Source organism: Bombus huntii, chromosome 7 (genome assembly GCF_024542735.1).
Source record: "Bombus huntii isolate Logan2020A chromosome 7, iyBomHunt1.1, whole genome shotgun sequence".
Taxonomy (NCBI): Eukaryota; Metazoa; Arthropoda; class Insecta; order Hymenoptera; family Apidae; genus Bombus; species Bombus huntii.
The window spans coordinates 2795345-2812917 of NC_066244.1; the positions used below are offsets into that span (position 1 = coordinate 2795345).

Here is a 17573-nt window from a genome sequence, read left to right on the forward strand (position 1 = left end):
CTACAAAAACTATCAACGCTGTTTATACTTGTCATGGAGACGTAATAAACGAGAGTAATGCGACAGAAAAGCATCATCGCTCTCGATAGCAATGCGTATATGTGTACATATATCTATATATGTGTAACACGTGTACATACATATATATGTAATATTTTTGATAAAGTAAAAGATTGTATTTCTTACAATTCTCCCCAAAATAATATGCTTTCCTCTTCAATTTTATATTTTTATAATTTTCAATTTTATATATTAACAATTTTTCTTTAATTTTGTGTTTCACAGTATATAAATTGTCACACAATTTCATACCTTGGATATAGTACTTCGTAGGATTGCATAATCGAGTACACCTAAGACGACGAATGTAAGGAGCGATTAAGACTTATGTAATGTATAGATCTGATTTACAATATAATTGCAAACTATAAACAACTCACTTTATTCGCAAAAAGTGGTAAAAGCTTAAATTAACATAGTACTACGATTTAATAAATAATTTGTAAAAATAATCCTATACGATACCAATTAGGATCGAAGAAAAATCATGATTTTTAGAATATAAACGACATTGTAAAACGCGATACGATACTTGTTCGTAATAATTATTATATTTTTCAATAGCTCAAATAACTAATATTTTATATAACTTCAAATAAATTCATTACCTAACGCTCTACAATTTCACATGATAAAGTAGAATTATGTGACGTGTCTGCATGAGTCATTGGGCACTAAGCACCTAGGCACTAGCAACCTATCTACGTTCCTGAATTTTAATTTACTACAGGATAAATCCGATGAACCACAAACATAAATTTATTTTCAGTCCAATATTATCACGTTCATACCAAAAAACACTCTATCTAATGATTGAACTGTTAATAATCATCAATCTACGAGTTTAATACGAGAAAAAGAAATGAAACCTGTATGAAACATAATGTGAAGAACATTAACAGAACATCAAGAATAAAGTGTTAAAGTGTTCGACGTCATCGATATATGGATTTCGAGGAAGTAACTACGAAGCGTAGTTACATGCCATATTATACATGCCGACACGCATTCTCTCGTTTCGAGTGTTAGCTGTGGGCCGTGAGTATAGAAGCATCAGAGTACGCGTACTTGCGCGTATCCACGAAGCGTACATTGCTCTGCTCCTACCATTGAAAGCAACGAGCATGTCAGTACTGATACAAAGTCCGAACGAAATGTTGTTCCGCGTTAAGTCTCGTTTCTAGTCACGGCCATGCACGCTTTTATGTTGCGTGCAAATGGTGTGCGCAGCAGTGCTTCTCGAGTAAAGGAATTTAATCGCTGATCTAAACATTAAATCGCGTTTTCAAATTACTGCAGCGGTGTGCATTCAGTGTGCGTTTTATCAAAGAAACCCCAGAGACGCAAATTTTTCTTGATAAGAGAATTATTCAAAACAGTGCGCGTGCTTTCAGATTCGAAAGTGCTTTACTATGTTGATCAAACTGCAGGCAAGTCTTTCTCGTCACATTGTCCTACGATAGTTTAATTATAGCTGCACGGCTTGTACGAACCTAGGCTTCCCAAAATAATGATTGGATCAGCGTAGCATCCCTCCTTGCCCTCTACTCTCGTTTCTCTTCCCTTGGGACTTGGGACACTTGTGTGCAGTGCCTTTGGAACTATACCTGTGAACAGCTGTCGTTTCGCTGGCTAGAAGTTTAACACAAAACTTCTATCCATGATCATTAACTTGCGCTTATTTTTCTCGCTGATACTAATAAAAAATTACGCGTAACATATTCTGCGTCAATCACCGCCTACATTGCGACATAAATATATATTTTCCGCCAAGATGCGCGATCCACGCTTTTGAACGTTCGATTTTCTTTACATCGAATAAATCGATCTGGCAATCCACCTCCTCCTCTACGCTATCGTTTTATTTTCTCCTAGGTATTTATCGTTCTTCAGGCACTTGTCATCTTATTCTTATTTTAATGAAACGCGCGCGAAATTTTTTTCTGCTCTATGCTGCGAAATTTCTGTGAAGTGTTGGTTCATGTGGTTACTTTTCCTCCTTTGACAAAACGTTCAAAACACACATCAAGCAGTAAAGAAAATTTTTATGACTTGTTTATTGTTTCATAATCATTGTTATTTCAACAAAATTGTTAAATAGATTCTTTTAACAACAATGAAATACAATGTAGAGGTACTATTTCATACAAAATGACAATGTATGTTGAAACAGAATTTATTTTTCAGATGGCTAATGTTCGATGCATTAAACAGTAAGAGGCATGGAACAATTCCATGATATGAGTGATGGAAATATAAATATAAGTGATGTCAGTAAGTGTTGAAAATTTTATTATATGTTTATATAATTTTCATATTAAATGTTTCAAACTATACCTAAGATTCTTGGTACAGTTGAAGTCATCCAAACTACCGATCCTGGATTTGTGGAATGTAGTGGAAAGGAGGATCAATTCCCAGTGGAAATGGACACTGGGAGGTTATTGCCATATGTTGAAATAATAGAACAGCCAGCAAGTAAAGCTTTACGTTTTCGCTATGAATGTGAAGGCAGATCGGCTGGTAGTATACCAGGAGTAAACAGTACACCAGAAAACAAAACATTTCCTAGTATAAGAGTAAGTAGTAAGAGCAAAATATAGAATATATTTGGAATTTATATGATATGACAATAAATAATACTTATTACAGATAGTTGGATATAAAGGTCGAGCTGTAGTTGTAGTATCGTGTGTAACAAAAGATCAACCACACAGACCTCATCCTCATAATCTTGTTGGAAAGGAAGCATGTAAACGTGGTGTATGTACAGTAGAAGTCTCGTCAGAAAATATGACAGTCACATTTGCAAATCTTGGCATTCAATGTGTTAAGAAAAAGGATATTGAAGAGGCACTTAAAATAAGAGAGGAAATTCGTGTAGACCCCTTTCGAAGTAAGCTGAAATCTGGTAGATTTATGTAAATGTGTTTGACATAAAACAAATTATGTTTCATTTTCTAATAGCTGGCTTCGAACACAAAAGACAACCTACTAGTATTGATCTAAATGCAGTGAGATTGTGCTTTCAAGTTTTCTTAGAAGGAGGACAAAAAGGAAAATTCAATGTGCCATTACCACCAGTTGTATCTGACCCTATATTTGATAAAAGTATGTTTAAGTTACAATTATACGTTATATTCAGTTTCAAAGGAAAATTAATTGTTTAATTTTGTTTTAAATAATTAAATATTTCAGAAGCAATGTCAGATCTTGTGATATGCAAGCTCAGTCACTCTAATGCGTCGGTCGCTGGTGGTATGGAAATGATTTTATTATGCGAGAAGGTTGCAAAGGAAGACATACAAGTTAGATTTTTCGAGGAGAAGGAGGGACAAGTGATTTGGGAAGGATTTGGTGATTTTCAGCCCGTTCACGTACATAAGCAAGTATGTACGATGTTTAATGTTTGTGTAGAATGTTGTATATATTATACATCTTCACTTAATTTAAATTTGATTTATGTTAACAGACAGCAATTGCATTCAAAACACCCACATATCGCATGCAGCAAGTGGAGCAACCGGTGCAAATATGCATTCAACTGAAAAGACCATCGGATGGTGCGACGAGCGAACCATTACCTTTTCAGATGTTACCTCTCGGTGCAGGTAGGCCTGCTTTCTGGTCTTTACGGAAAGCATTTGCCAGGAAGAAAACAGATTATAGTACATTTAGTAAAATCTTAGCCACTGAATCGGCATTATTTTCAAACGTTACCCCTAAATTTCCGCGTAATGTCGATGAGTATAATAATAATGATGATTTCAATGTAAAAAAATCGAGTAACAAAATTTCTGCGTTACGCGCTTTAAATGATTTATATAACGTAAAAAATACATTAGATTCTTGTAATGGAAATATAGAAATGAATCAAAATATCTCACAAAATGTAAGTCATATTAAAAGCACTATTATAGATTATCAAAATAACGAAATCCCAATAAATGAAGAGAAACAAACTAGAGAAAATGAACAAATAAATAGAATGTACAAAATTGATAATAGATATATAGACAAAGAAATGAATGATGACAATTCGGGAACTTTAACTCGTACTAAATCCGATAGTACCGCTGAAAACACGTCTGTATTTAAGCAAAATGCAGATATATCCAAAAATAATTCCGATTGGTTCGACTATTCGGAAGTGGGAAAATGGGTGCAAAAGGGTCAAATGTGTCTCAAGGAGAAAGATAATGAAACAGATTTTAAAACAGAAACAACAGAGGATTGCAATAAGTCCTTCAATGAATTATTGACACAAGTAGCTGAATTAGATCAAATATATGCAGATACACATACAAAGTTAGTGCAAGCAGCCATTGAACAGAATACAACGGATCAATCTATGGATATTGACGTTTGCGATAATCAAACTTATACCAGCTTACAAATGGCTATGAAAAATCCTATTGAATTTATTGATTTACCAAACGAGAGGAAGTATGAGGACGTATGTATACCAAAAGCAGATGTTAATCAATCTTGTCCTTCTCCTCCAGTAACTACGAAGAGAGATGGAACGCAGGAAACGGAAGAGAGATTACCGCCTTTACCGCCGAAACGAATCCGCAAAATGCCTTCTATGCCTCTTCTACCTCGTCCTATATCCTCTCATATGACATCTGAGTCATTCGTTGAAGCACCAAACAAAACTTTACCTTCTCTACCTGCTACTTTAACTAAGAATTCAAAACAAGGACTATTTTCAAAATTGTTCGCAAAGAAAGCAAAGAAAGATAAAGACTCAATTTCGAATGTATCTAAAGAAAATAGTCAGCCTTTGAGTTCTACAGGAAATGTTTCATATTTGACAACAAACAATACTCCAACTAGCCCACAATTACAAATTTCAAGACCTAGTGCAATAAGTACTAATAGCGTTAAATCGCTTAAATTGGAAGGCGACGAAACACCACCATATGGAATTGAATTAACAGAAGCTGAACATTATGCATTGTATACTGCTATGGCACCACATGCAACTGTGTCAGAATTTGATGAAATGTCCTTCTATTATAGCCCAGTAGAAGGAGGAAAAATTTATTCTGAAAAAAAAGAAACGTAATTTGCTTGAATGTTTAATAGTGTTGTTTCTAGTCTACTACCATTTGAGAGTGACATTTTTCTCCAGTAATACATTTTTAGAAGCGAAAAGCATTGTAATTAAATGAAGCTGATTGCAGTTGCAAAACTTAAATTCTTGTAACTTGAATGTGCTTGTGTCCTTAAGAGAGAGATGCATTTTATATATTTCAAATTTATTAGGAAAAGAGGATATATGATAAATCTGTGTTATGCTATCTTGATTAAAACGTTCTGAAACAAATTCAATACTGTTCTAGTCAGGGTACAAATTGTTACTTTGTTTCTATAACCCTTTATATGCATCCTAGAAAGTAGCTGAAGTATAAACTCAGCTGATACTCGTTGTTTATTGTCGAAGGGTTAGCGTTTTTTCTAGTCAAATTTTACAGTGTTGCTACTTATATTTTAAATCTTGCGCATTGCTTTTTACTATTTATGACAAGTTGTTAAGTTTTTTTTATAGCGTCCCAAGGTTATAAGTACCACTTTGTTTCTAGTTTTAGAATAAGTACTTAATTTATAATAATAATATGAAAATCATTTTATTTGTTTGTAACTCATAGTTATTTTGTACCAAAGATTTAATCAATTGTGCAGATGTAATGTTTTCAGTGGTAGGGAATTTTGAAGTGAAGCTCGTAAGCCCTTTTGCCTTCAGAAAAAATTGATATAATAATGTTTGTAAATCACGTGGTTAATGTACAATCATTTATAGATGATCCTGGTTCGTTAAGGCGAAAACGACAAAAATTTAATAACAGCCCAAATGCGCTAGTTTTGAGGCATGTACAGACAGAAGCTGAGAAGCGTGAGTATTTTTATCAAATTGTCTTCAATTCTACAGCTTTGATGGGAATGGGTTTGAATAATGTCATTGGCGTCGTCGAATCTTCAAAATTGTTTAGAATACATTGTACTATATTTACGCGTTTTACTTCTTTGGAACTAATTTTCATATTTACATTTATCTCATACTGTATGCAAGAAACGAAGGCAAGCTATCTCAGTGATGCCAGCAATCAATACGTTGTGCATTTTCTGAATGGGGTTATTAGCCCGATTTGTTGTAATGATTGTTGCAATGAATATAGGAAATTTGTTGAAAGTTCCAAAAATTTGATCTAACTTGTACAATTGGAACATGTTTACTGTATTTTTACAAATCGCGAATTTACATTTGTCAGAATATCTATGTTTCAGCGCCCTTAAATCATGTCATACTAACTGTACGATTAATCCAATCTCTTTGCACACTGGAAACATTCAAATTTAAGAATCTTATATTTATGATGACATATTTTACTCGTCAAATTTTGTACAATAGTGCCTAAAATTACAAAAGATTGACTTAAAAGAATTATGAAAAGTTTCCGCTGTGCAGAGTGATATATGTATTTTCATGGATTCGAATCCTCATCGTAAGAAATACTATACTCATATATATACATATATATATATATCTATATATATTTTCACGCACTGATGAAGAATCTTGTTTTATACTTTTTTAAGAACGTATTTTATATAAACGTTTGGAATTTGTACTTGAATGATTGGAGGGCAGTGACTTTGTACATTTAAAAAGAAAGTTGTATTTTTGTAATTATTAATGATGATTACGCGAATGGATACTATTTTTATATCCATTAATGCGATGACAAAAATACTTACATTGTTAGCGATAACGCAACATATTATGAAAACGGGCTGTACAACTTGAATAATATGCAAGTATTCTGCTCTCGTATAAAAATATTGTACTTAAATACTCAGCAATATAATGATAAGAATAGAAATTATGTGCAATATTTGTATGGCAATAGAGATTTTTATAAACTGCTTTGAGAAAGAAAAAGGCTATATCTATATAAAAAATGTATGATTTATATATACAGAATATATCAATCTATATATACACATATATACATCACTTAATAATGAAAATGACGTGTTTTTATTCTGCTCCCAATCAATTTCAGATTAAAAGAATGATATTTATATAAACAAATTTTTCAGGTACGATATGATAATATTAGTTTCGTTTGTTGATATTTGCTAATCAATATTGACTGTATTTTTTATTACAATACAAGACACTCAATTTTTATAGAGTGACGTTTGGAGTGAAAATATATAAAATTGCATGCATCTTCTTTATAACTGATCCTTTCCCTTCACTTAAAAATTTCGCTTTTTAAATGTAGCTTGATCATTTTTACTTTTACATTTTTATAATTATGTGCTTTTTAATCATAATGTGCATTTTTCTTCTGAATAAATTCGATCATATTATTTTAAAATATCGTGTTCCAAAATTAACATAATATAAATTGTACTGAATCTAACAAATTTATAAGACAAATGTTGTTCATTTGTAGTAAGTAACAAAATAACGAACTTGTATTGCTTTAATTGTTCTTCTATTAGTAGATATTTATTTGTTGTATCGCAATTGTAGATGCTGCAGCGTTAAATCAACCGATCCAATACAATTTTAACATTGTCAAATCAGAAAAAATATCTCCGTACGGAGGCTCAGTCGGAAGTGGAGGATCCTTTCCGTTATATTCCATGGGAACCACTTCTCCACAACCGCAATCTAGTATGCAAACGTTAAGGTAATTCAAAGTTTTTATGTAACTATTGCTTAAAAAATAAGATAGTGTATAGAACAATGGATCTGAAAAAATTTCAATACGTTATACAGGCCACAAGTATCGCCAGGTCGTGCATCGCCGATGGAGTACAGTCCATACAACTCAGCACTTATCCAATCACAACCATCACCGCAATATCAATCAACAAGCAGTCATATCGTACAACAACCATCAACCGGAACGTATGCACAACAACAATTTCCATATGTACATGACATATTACAAATACACCCGCAAGAACAATTAGTGTTAAGCAGAGTTACATCAAACTATCACGAAGAATTTCAATCGTTGGACAATGCTGGTAGTATAAGTATTTGCACACATTATTACATCAATCCATTATTGTACCATTATTTTGAAATAATAATTTATATAGCAGGTGGAGTGGGAGGGGCAGATGTTACAAGTGTTTTAGACATGGACAGTCGACAGTACAGTTTTGATTTAAGTTTTAATCAACTTGATTCGGCAGAACTCGCCGCTTTTGATACCGCTCTTTCTGAAAATTTATCCAGTGGATTATCCATTTCAGATTCTACCAAGGTATTGTATATTACAAATTTGCTTATTATGTGATAGTATCAAATGAATGAGAAATTAATCTCTTATTAAATCTAGCCGGAAACGAACAAAGAGATAAACACAGGATCAAGCAACATCGAAGAAAGTAATAACATGACCGATAGTTTTACAAGAATTACTAATAACACTATTCAGGAACTGTGCACTTTAAATAATATGTATAAACCAACGCGGGAAGTTAACGACTGAAACAGCTGAATATTTTATTGATATTGATATTGATAACATTGTAAAAAACGTTATATAAACATTATTCTCTAAACAAAAATTTCTTTGCATGAATACATGTATCATGTAATTAATATTTAATTGGTTGTGATTATATCGCAGTACATTGCTGTACAATCTTGTAAAATACTTCTTCAATCGATAATCAGCTTTAAATACTGTTGATATTTTTATATAATTTTTAAAAATCGCTGTTTCCAATATCTTGAATGGAATATTTATCGATTAAGTGATATACAAAATGCTGTGACTGTGATCAAAGTATATTGAAATCTGTATGTTTTGACGTGCATGCAAAGTGTCTGAATATGAATTATTGTATAAAATAAAACTCATAGTTTTCATAGAAGAAAATACAGTGTATTATTGTAATAATAATATATTGTAAGACAATCTGCATGCAATATTCGTACAAATTATTTAGTTAAAATAAATATCCACAAACATTAATTTCTGTTATATCTCGTACGCTTATACAAATGTTTGATTTTTATTCTTTACACATTTATGTTTACTACAAATTTGTAAATATATATATTTTGTATTAGGAGTAATATCAGAACGTATTGCTCTGCTCCTAATGTATATCCAATTAAAAAATTTTCAATAATACATGTTCCGTCCAGGTACGTTGATTTATATTTAAACTCTTTTGCCTTAAATTTTAGTATTATATAACTACGGTTACATTCTGCCGTAGATTTTATACATATAATATTCATGGTGTCTTAATTTCCCGGTATCCGATGTATCATTACCTTAAAATCATTATTACAGGAATTATTTTATAAATAAACAATGTGTATATATCAGATATAAATAACATTATGCTTAAGTACATATGTTTACTATATATACAATTACATCTAAGAATACATTATAATTTTACATACAATTATACGTGTAAATAAACATAGATATTGGAGTTTAATAATTTTTATCCTGTGTATCACACACTACGTACATGTTTTATTGTAAATTACTTTTGACTATTTACACAACATAGCCACATATAATTCTTAATTTGTATGTACATATATAGAAGGTATGTAAAAACAATCTTAGTCTAAATTAACTTTGAAAAAGTGAGCTGTCGATTAAATATTAAGTAATAAATAGGGAAAGACGCGTTCCTTCACAAACACGTGAAGAATAAAAAAACATCTGTTGTTTTCCAAAATGTATTTACTTAAAAATACAATGAAAGTTCAATTCTGATGGAATGGGCAGAAATATAGTCTGTGGTATCGGTTACTGTTTACGTCGAAAGTGATGATGCGATGGTATCCTGTACAAAAGTAGTTTGAACAAGACTTATGAACACACAAACCAAATTCTTAGCCTAGGATTTCATTTACCTTTAATTGTGACATGTTTCATTACCAGATTCATTAGGATTCTTAAATTCTTTTTTTCTTTCGCTTAATCCTTACCTAACAAATGTAGGGATGTAACGGTATTTAGGCGTTCAGCCTGATTGATTTAAGACCCGTTAGCACCAGTAAATAATTTCCAGAGTCGCGTGCAGTACTAGAGGATAGAAAAGTTCTGTGATCTCCAGCTCAAAGTACAGAACGCAAGTCTATCCTCATATCTTTTGAACATGTTGCAAACGGGGCTTGGTATTGTATTAATAAAATTAAATGGACCTATGCTTATAGTGTATGTATTGTATACTATGAACGCTAAAGTACTCATTTTTGCTCGGGCACCTGCACTTCAAGATAGTTCTTTGTCAACATAATCGTCAAAATCCTATCTTGAAGTGAACACGTGTAAATACATCAGCAGATTGTGTATAAAACAGTACAGTAACAGAGTTCTGGAGATGACATGGCCTGTAAACAATACAATAAATTGTTATGTTTTACACATCGTATTTATGGTGTGTACTCGAATTTTATTTTTATCAGTGTAACGTCGAATAAATTGAGTTTATCATATAAACATGTGTACACAGACCACTCCATCTCCTCAGTTTCTATGTAGCAGAATTCAGTCCACGAATAGCAGTTTTTTTTTTTTTTTCATTTTTTAAATACTGCTATTACTGTTATTTGTTTTTGGAAGTTAAACCCATTACTACTTACGAGAACGAATCATTTTCTCTGATCTAACTGCGTTTTATTTAACTATCTCATTCGAAAATATTTGTACATTAAAACGTGGGACATCGTCTCGCATTCAAATTATCGTTACCTTTATTTATTATGCAGCTATGGTACAATGGTATCGTAACCGCAATGTCTCTTCACCCATTTCTTATCTACCAGTCTCCCGAAATAAGTGGTGACATGGACCATTTCATTTGCAAAGATCCACCGACTCTAGCACAAAGAGCATCTATATTTCAATTGTTGGTAACCAGTGAATAGTACTATAACTCATATATTAAAAATTATTTGACACCTTTAATAATTCTATGGGTATGTCATTAATAAGACATTGATCACCGTGTGCACAGGCGACCGCCATAATGAGAATACTGTCACCCGTTCTGCGACAGTCAACGAATCATTGCTCGAGTAGTCCATGACAATGAAGTCAAGATAAAACCACAGTACATAAAATACGAATAAATTATGATCAAATGAGTGCAGTCGAATAGGGAGAGTGTTGTAGTTAATATTGTACCCTCGGGATAACTTTTGTGTTACAACTTTGACGATTTTTGAAATGCGCTACGTGACTTCGTTTTAAAATTATTAAGTAAATATAGGAAACGTATGTATTAAACAAATTGAATATTTACTTTGAAAAAATAAAACATTATTCTGCAATGCTTCGTAAAATAAAAATTCTCTCCCTACTCTATATACTCCAAGTCTAATTCATAACAATCCTTCCTCCTCTCCACGTTATATTACGTTACATAATATTATCGTTAATAATAAAATGTTTCTTACTCCATAACTTTATACATATTATGTATAATTATTATGCAATGTTAAAGTCACACAGTACTCATCCACACTACCTAGCGCGAGCGTTATATTAACCTTAATTTTTCTCTCGGATCGAACAGGAGCACGAAACAGAGATTTCAAAGACTATCAAAATCTTTTTCATTTTTCTTAATATACAACGAATGTCGAGAGATGTCCTTCTGGCTTTATGCATTTATTTATTTATTTGCTATTTTTGTTTCTTTACGCATCACTTTATCTATTTTATTTATTTATCTCTTTTTAACCGCTCGCGCTCTTGCAAAGTCATTGCAAATACACATATAGGTTGAAAAGGAAAATCAATCACGCGCACAAGGTGAGAGACATTCGTCGAACTACAAACATAAATTTGATCTCAAATATAAAAAAATCACTCACAAATGTTCATTTTACACTATTTAAATACAATAGAGCTTTTTATATCTTAAATAAGTTTCCGTTATAAAATTGTCCCGCGAAGAAAGCCAGATGACGGCAAATACCAGTTAATAGGTGGTTTGAATAAAACGATAAATCTGTCTTGGGAACATACACGATATACCAAACGTACGGCTGTGCATGAAGCACTTAGGTATTAAATGGAATCGACATGTACAAGCTCCTCAACGACGAATATACAGTTTTAATTCAAACTACCTAATAGCATTTGTTGATGGCTAGACGACCAGAATTGCGAAGAGCCAAGACAGTAGAATTGCGAAGAGCCAAGACAGTAGAACTGCGGCTACTTCTAATGTGTGTCAGCCCACCACAACTCCGGTGAGGTGGCAATTTTTACTCGTAGGTCGGGAGGCAATAGGGTTTGGGCACGATGGGTATTCAACATTGCTACCAACCACTCAATATGAGAGTAAGTGTTTGCTGAGAAGACTGCCGAAGATCGACGACGGTGCCATGTGCCTACCTCCTTTCTTACTTACATACTCTTCTCTCCTTTTTCATTATGCGTCTTCCTCTTCATCTTCTACTTCTCCTTCTAATTCACCTTCTGCGTCATCTTCCTCTTCGTCTATAAACAAAGGGATTCAAATATACTACATCTTTACCCAATCATGAATATCAATTTCCTTGACGCATACAGATTTATATGTCATTAATAATGTTTCGTGAAATAGTGGAAAATTTCTCAATTTACCTTCACCCTCTTCTAAATCTTCTTCTCCTTCCGGTATATCATCGTCTTCATCATCTTCTTCGCCATCTCCGTCGACTTCTTCTTCCTCTTCGACTTCCTCTTCTATCTCTTCTTCTTCTACCTCTCCATCACCATTTTCTTCTTTCTTCTGTTTCTTCGTTTCATCATTTTTTTCCTAAAACATAAAACAACGATTATTTGTTTGAGCTTCCGACGAATATTTCTATTTCGAGGTTTTCAATTGAAACGACGTTAAAAATAATTCTCTCATTTCAACTACATTGCCATACGTTCAAAATTCATACATTCTAGAAAGAAGTAGAAGAATTACAGAGATAAAGAGAATCCTAACAGCGACCGAAAGATAAAGGAGAGGGGGAAACGGATGAAGGCTCCCTTCCCGCCAAGAACCATAAGGAAATGAAAAGTGGAGGGGATTTTCCGTTAAAATATGGCGAAACAGGAAGGTACAAAAAACAGCGAGTTCTTTGATGAGAAAGAAAACAGCAAAGACAAGAAACAATTAACAAAAAAAGAGTTTAAAACCTTGGAAAATTTTTAAGTTAAAATCGATGTTAACTATCGCTAAATATGAAACTTGATAACCCAGTAGGCGTAATTAAAAAAAAAGATAGCGATAAATATAGAAGTATATATTCAAAAAAATCTGTCCTAACTTAATTCGTACATAATAAGCATAATTTGTACATTTGATTTTTAGTACATATTTGAAATGAAAACCTACTCTAAAGCTCAATCTTATCAAAATTACATTTATGTACAGCTAAGAAACGTAAGTCATTATAAGAGGTTCATATCGAATTCTAAAACCGGACAAACAAAAATAAAACGATAATGTTTTGTGAAGTGTGTGCTTCACACGATCCTTGAAATGCCGGTACCTTAACTTGTGTTCATACAGCATTACTCGTGACCAGGGTGGATTGTCTGTCGTAATAGCATACACGCGCCGTGTCTATCGGCGGTACGAGGAAAGAGGGCATAGAAAACTCACAGAACTGCATCATCCAATCAAAGGGTCGAATCGACTAAGACTAGATGGTGGGAGAAACGTAGGGATTGGCAGACGACTACGATACATGTTTGTAGAAGGGGATGTGTTCGTGCTGCGTAAAGCACACGAAAAGGAAAAGAGGGGAGAGGAGAAATACGAAGCAGCGTGCCCGGATATCGTGCATGGAACTAAGAGTCGCTCTGATTTTCAAACAAAAAATATGTATATATATATAATTCATATATCATGTTTATATATTGTAAAAAAACTGAATATATGTTGAAGTATATAAATTCCACTGTTCTCCTCGTCATCGTACATCTAAAATTGTAGTATCATCGCGAATGGACAGTCTCAAGGTAATCGTCTCATATTATCAAATGCTTTTATCAAATGAAATGTAATATCTCATTTCACAAACTTGAATACTAAGCACAACGTATAAATATTAATGGTTATTAATTTCACTAACAAGAATGAACGATATTTTTACAATATTGCTTAAGATGATATGGTGAAATGTAAATAGCACGTATACAAAATTCTACACGTACGATCAAATGACGAAAAAAAAGCCTGTAATTCATAAAAACCATTGTTGTTCGGGCAGTTATGACAAACTTAAAGTGTTTTTTTTAACTAGAATCTGTTGGCAACTACTTGCTACTGCTATTACATTCATGACGCTACGATGTGGTTTACAATAAACAATAAGCGACAGTGACGTACAGACGCCAGTAGTCACGAAATGACTATTTTGTTTATTATCCCGCATACACGATTACCTATCAACTTATTACTAATCACGAGGTCTTACAGATAACCCAACGTTCATAACCTATCATATAGACTCATTTCATTTCTCTCGCCTGTCGGGTAAGCCATGCCATGAATAATCGTTATATAATTCTTCTATAACACGTATTAATTTGATCATATTGAGTTACCAGAAGCATTTTCGCTTGCCAAGACGAAATAAAATTAAATAGATGTGAAGTAAATAAATTAAGAATCATTAAATGAGAATACTAATGCAATCATGGGATACTAACTTAGTGAGATAAGAAGTAGGCACTTATCGCATTTTGTATAATAATAGTACTATTAAATTAAAGGTTAAATATAAGTATATCAAAAATATTACGCAGAAATTAATGAAATATAGAAAGAACAATATTGTTGTTCGCGAAAAATACATTAACGTTTTACTCATTCAATAAATATATCGATATCCGAACCTTATTCGAAATTCCCGCCTTTTTCTTCACTTCCATGTTCTTTACTATCTATATGCGCTTGCATCATAGAATCTGCGAGTCCCGAGTAATATTCATGTAGTGATCACGTAATTACTTGCATCAAGGCATCAATCATAAATGAAAATAAATTTCATTTATGAAACTATCTAACTAATGATTAGATAAAACTGAAATGAAATACAAAAAAGATTTAAATAAATACTGTTAACGGTTTTTATATTTTAATTAAAAGGATGTCATCAAGTACAATACTAATGGGAATATTTGAATTTATTCCGAACAAGTACGGTGTGATTTCCACGTGACATACTATTGCCGCTGCGCGAAGACACCGCCACGACTTTCTACAATAGCGACCGAAAGTGTGGATAACCGGCATTTTCGACCATGAATTTCACCTTACAATTTTTATAATAGTACTCGTACAATGTAATATCAAGGAAAAAATAAGCAGTTCCTATCACGGCGCCGAGTGACGGTCCGATTTAAGATGAAAAATTACAACGATGTTTTCTCGAAGGTTCGTAACACTACGCGGTATGCTACGAAAGAACAGGGAGGCAGGAGAGACATGGGTATATAATACATGGCGTTGCTCTGCTGGCTGTGCGCGTGGGGTTTTCGATGGAAAGAGAGAACCGAACGCCGACAGAGTCGCGGGCAGAAGGGGAGAGAGGGAAGCAAAGCGAGAAAGGAAGCCTTCAGCGCGGTGTTTATGCACGCAGATCGGTAAACAATTTCAGAGCAACACGTCGACCTGAAACAGATATGTGTTAGTCTATCGATCGTCCGTCAGACACGATTAACCCTCTTACAACGAATTATCGATCAATTACGACATAGAGAGTGAGAGAATAAGCGCGCGCGCGAAAAAGAGAGAATGAGAGAAGAGGAAGGAAGAAGATGGAACGAGCAAGCGAGAGAGCACAATGAACGCGGGCTTGGTTTCGGGCGCCATAATGGAAACCGACAGCGGTAGTGGTGGCGGCAGCAACGGCGGTCGGAAAAATGCGCGGGATGCTCACTTTTCCTAGCTATAACACTGATATTCTAGATAAAAATGGCGTCCATCTTGTGGAAAGAATGCCAAGTAATATGAACCATAGTTTCAACGAAATTTACAAAACCTTGGATACTTATAGAAAGCTCTGAGAGTGCATAACACGAAAACATAATCGAAATGAGCACATGGCGCTAGTAGTTCAGATATCCCGCCCGAATTTCGCATTCACATTAACAAAATACAGGCGAAAGACAATATTGAATCTGATATTAGCTAGATCGGTAATTATAGACGACATTGTAACAACAGGGGTGATCAACCAAACCATCGTGCTCGTGGTAGCCACGCGAAATACGATGGCGTCCCTCAGATTACATCAAGAAAACATCGCAATTACGTAGTCATTTTTCCACTCCGAAGTATACACAGAAACGAATGTTTTTTAACATCGTAAAAATATGAAGTCTAATGAAAATGCCGGCCGGCATCCTATCTTCTCTTCCATGCCATCAGTCGGTTGAAACGGCCACTCGACTGCCCGCCCACCCGTCGTTTATCCACGAAAATATAACGATATCGCGAGTAGAATAGAAATTTATTATCCCACGTTATAAGACACAGATATTTACGTAAAATGTGTAAGGAGAAAAATCAGATCGGAAGAATGTTCACGAACTTTCATAGGCTTATATAAATACGACACCGAAATGGTAGACAATGCCGTGATCAAGCAGCGTGGCGCGGAAGCATGGTGTAAGCCGGCGTGTACGTGCTTTCGTGTGTACGTGTATGCTTACGTACAATCGTGAAAAAGGTCGAGAAAGCGGTACTTAAAAAATGAAGTGGGAAAAGCGCAACAACTCACCTCCGCTGGCCTCTTCATTCCTTTGATCTCACACTTCGCGTCTCCGGAAGCCTTGTCGTTCTCAGTCACCTTCTCAACAGCGACCTCGTTATTTTCCTTGCTACTCATGGTGAATCGTGCGTTGAGCAAGATGCCTGCGTGTCGGCGTTACAAGTGATGAAAAAGATAGAGAAATGTGTACACGTAACAAAACTCCGTGTCCTCGCGCGGCGTCGGTTTCCGGCGAAATGCCCGAGAGAGCAGCGTCGTCAGGCGAAAACCCAAGGGGCAGAGGAGGGGAAAAAGAGGGGAAAGGACGGTGAGACAGAGAACAACCAGTCAGGAGTGGAGAGTGTCGTGTACTGACGACTGTGGCGCGAATAGCGCAAAGCGGACTACTACCCGGTCTCAGCTCGCTTCTAGCATATCCAACCTGGCTTTGTTCAAAAATGAAGATGGCGCGGGTTTGAAACTCGATAAATGCCTGATTGGTTGAAATCATAATATCCTTTCGCGACGTGCCACTGCACCTAATTGGAAAGGTTATAACACTACATAATCTTTTATTATTTCTTATAAAAGTTTTCCACGTAATCCATCCACCTGACGTATAAATAAAATTAAATCCTGCGGAGGACGAGGGGTTCGAGAGTTCGTGGCCTGAGTTTACCGTCTGGTTCGAGGCTATGTCGCTCGATTCAAATAACCTTTGGTGTACGAAACATTTAGATCTTTTCCAACATTTCCT

The 17573-nt window shown here is 34.3% G+C and overlaps 2 protein-coding genes across 8 annotated transcripts; one reads left to right on the forward strand and one right to left on the reverse strand.

The window, feature by feature from the left end:
* The first annotated feature begins 317 nt into the window (after positions 1-317).
* Positions 318-10638, forward strand: LOC126867542 (embryonic polarity protein dorsal). 7 transcript variants are annotated; one of them, XM_050622118.1, is made up of 12 exons: positions 1084-1490; positions 2248-2334; positions 2416-2639; positions 2713-2956; positions 3028-3171; positions 3259-3449; positions 3533-3671; positions 5867-5959; positions 7610-7769; positions 7859-8112; positions 8191-8354; positions 8430-10638. In XM_050622118.1, the coding sequence occupies exons 2-12, from the start codon at positions 2283-2285 to the stop codon at positions 8580-8582; spliced, it is 1818 nt and encodes a 605-aa protein (XP_050478075.1). In that variant the 5' UTR covers positions 1084-1490; positions 2248-2282; the 3' UTR covers positions 8583-10638. The 7 variants fall into 7 exon arrangements, with proteins under 7 accessions (XP_050478072.1, XP_050478069.1, XP_050478071.1 ...); XM_050622117.1 differs by having other exon boundaries at positions 1086-1490; positions 8188-8354; XM_050622116.1 differs by having other exon boundaries at positions 1083-1490; positions 7859-8354.
* On the reverse strand, positions 9789-17245 carry LOC126867565 (acidic leucine-rich nuclear phosphoprotein 32 family member B-like). Its single transcript, XM_050622180.1, has 3 exons — positions 16847-17245; positions 12705-12879; positions 9789-12578 (listed from the first exon to the last, which is right to left on the reverse strand). The coding sequence occupies exons 1-3, from the start codon at positions 16952-16954 to the stop codon at positions 12511-12513; spliced, it is 351 nt and encodes a 116-aa protein (XP_050478137.1). The 5' UTR covers positions 16955-17245; the 3' UTR covers positions 9789-12510.
* Between the last annotated feature and the right edge of the window lie 328 nt (positions 17246-17573).

Excerpts from the sequence above, each read along its gene's own strand:
- LOC126867542 (XM_050622115.1), top strand. The coding sequence starts at position 2,283 with ATGGAACAATTCCATGATATGAGTGATGGAAATATAAATATAAGTGAT. Across the intron at positions 2,640-2,712 it reads AAACATTTCCTAGTATAAGA|ATAGTTGGATATAAAGGTCG; the intron begins GTAAGTAGTAAG and ends TACTTATTACAG. Across the intron at positions 3,450-3,532 it reads CCGTTCACGTACATAAGCAA|ACAGCAATTGCATTCAAAAC; the intron begins GTATGTACGATG and ends TTATGTTAACAG.
- LOC126867565 (XM_050622180.1), bottom strand. The coding sequence starts at position 16,954 with ATGAGTAGCAAGGAAAATAACGAGGTCGCTGTTGAGAAGGTGACTGAG. Across the intron at positions 12,880-16,846 it reads GAATGAAGAGGCCAGCGGAG|GAAAAAAATGATGAAACGAA; the intron begins GTGAGTTGTTGC and ends TTTATGTTTTAG. Across the intron at positions 12,579-12,704 it reads AGATTTAGAAGAGGGTGAAG|ACGAAGAGGAAGATGACGCA; the intron begins GTAAATTGAGAA and ends CTTTGTTTATAG.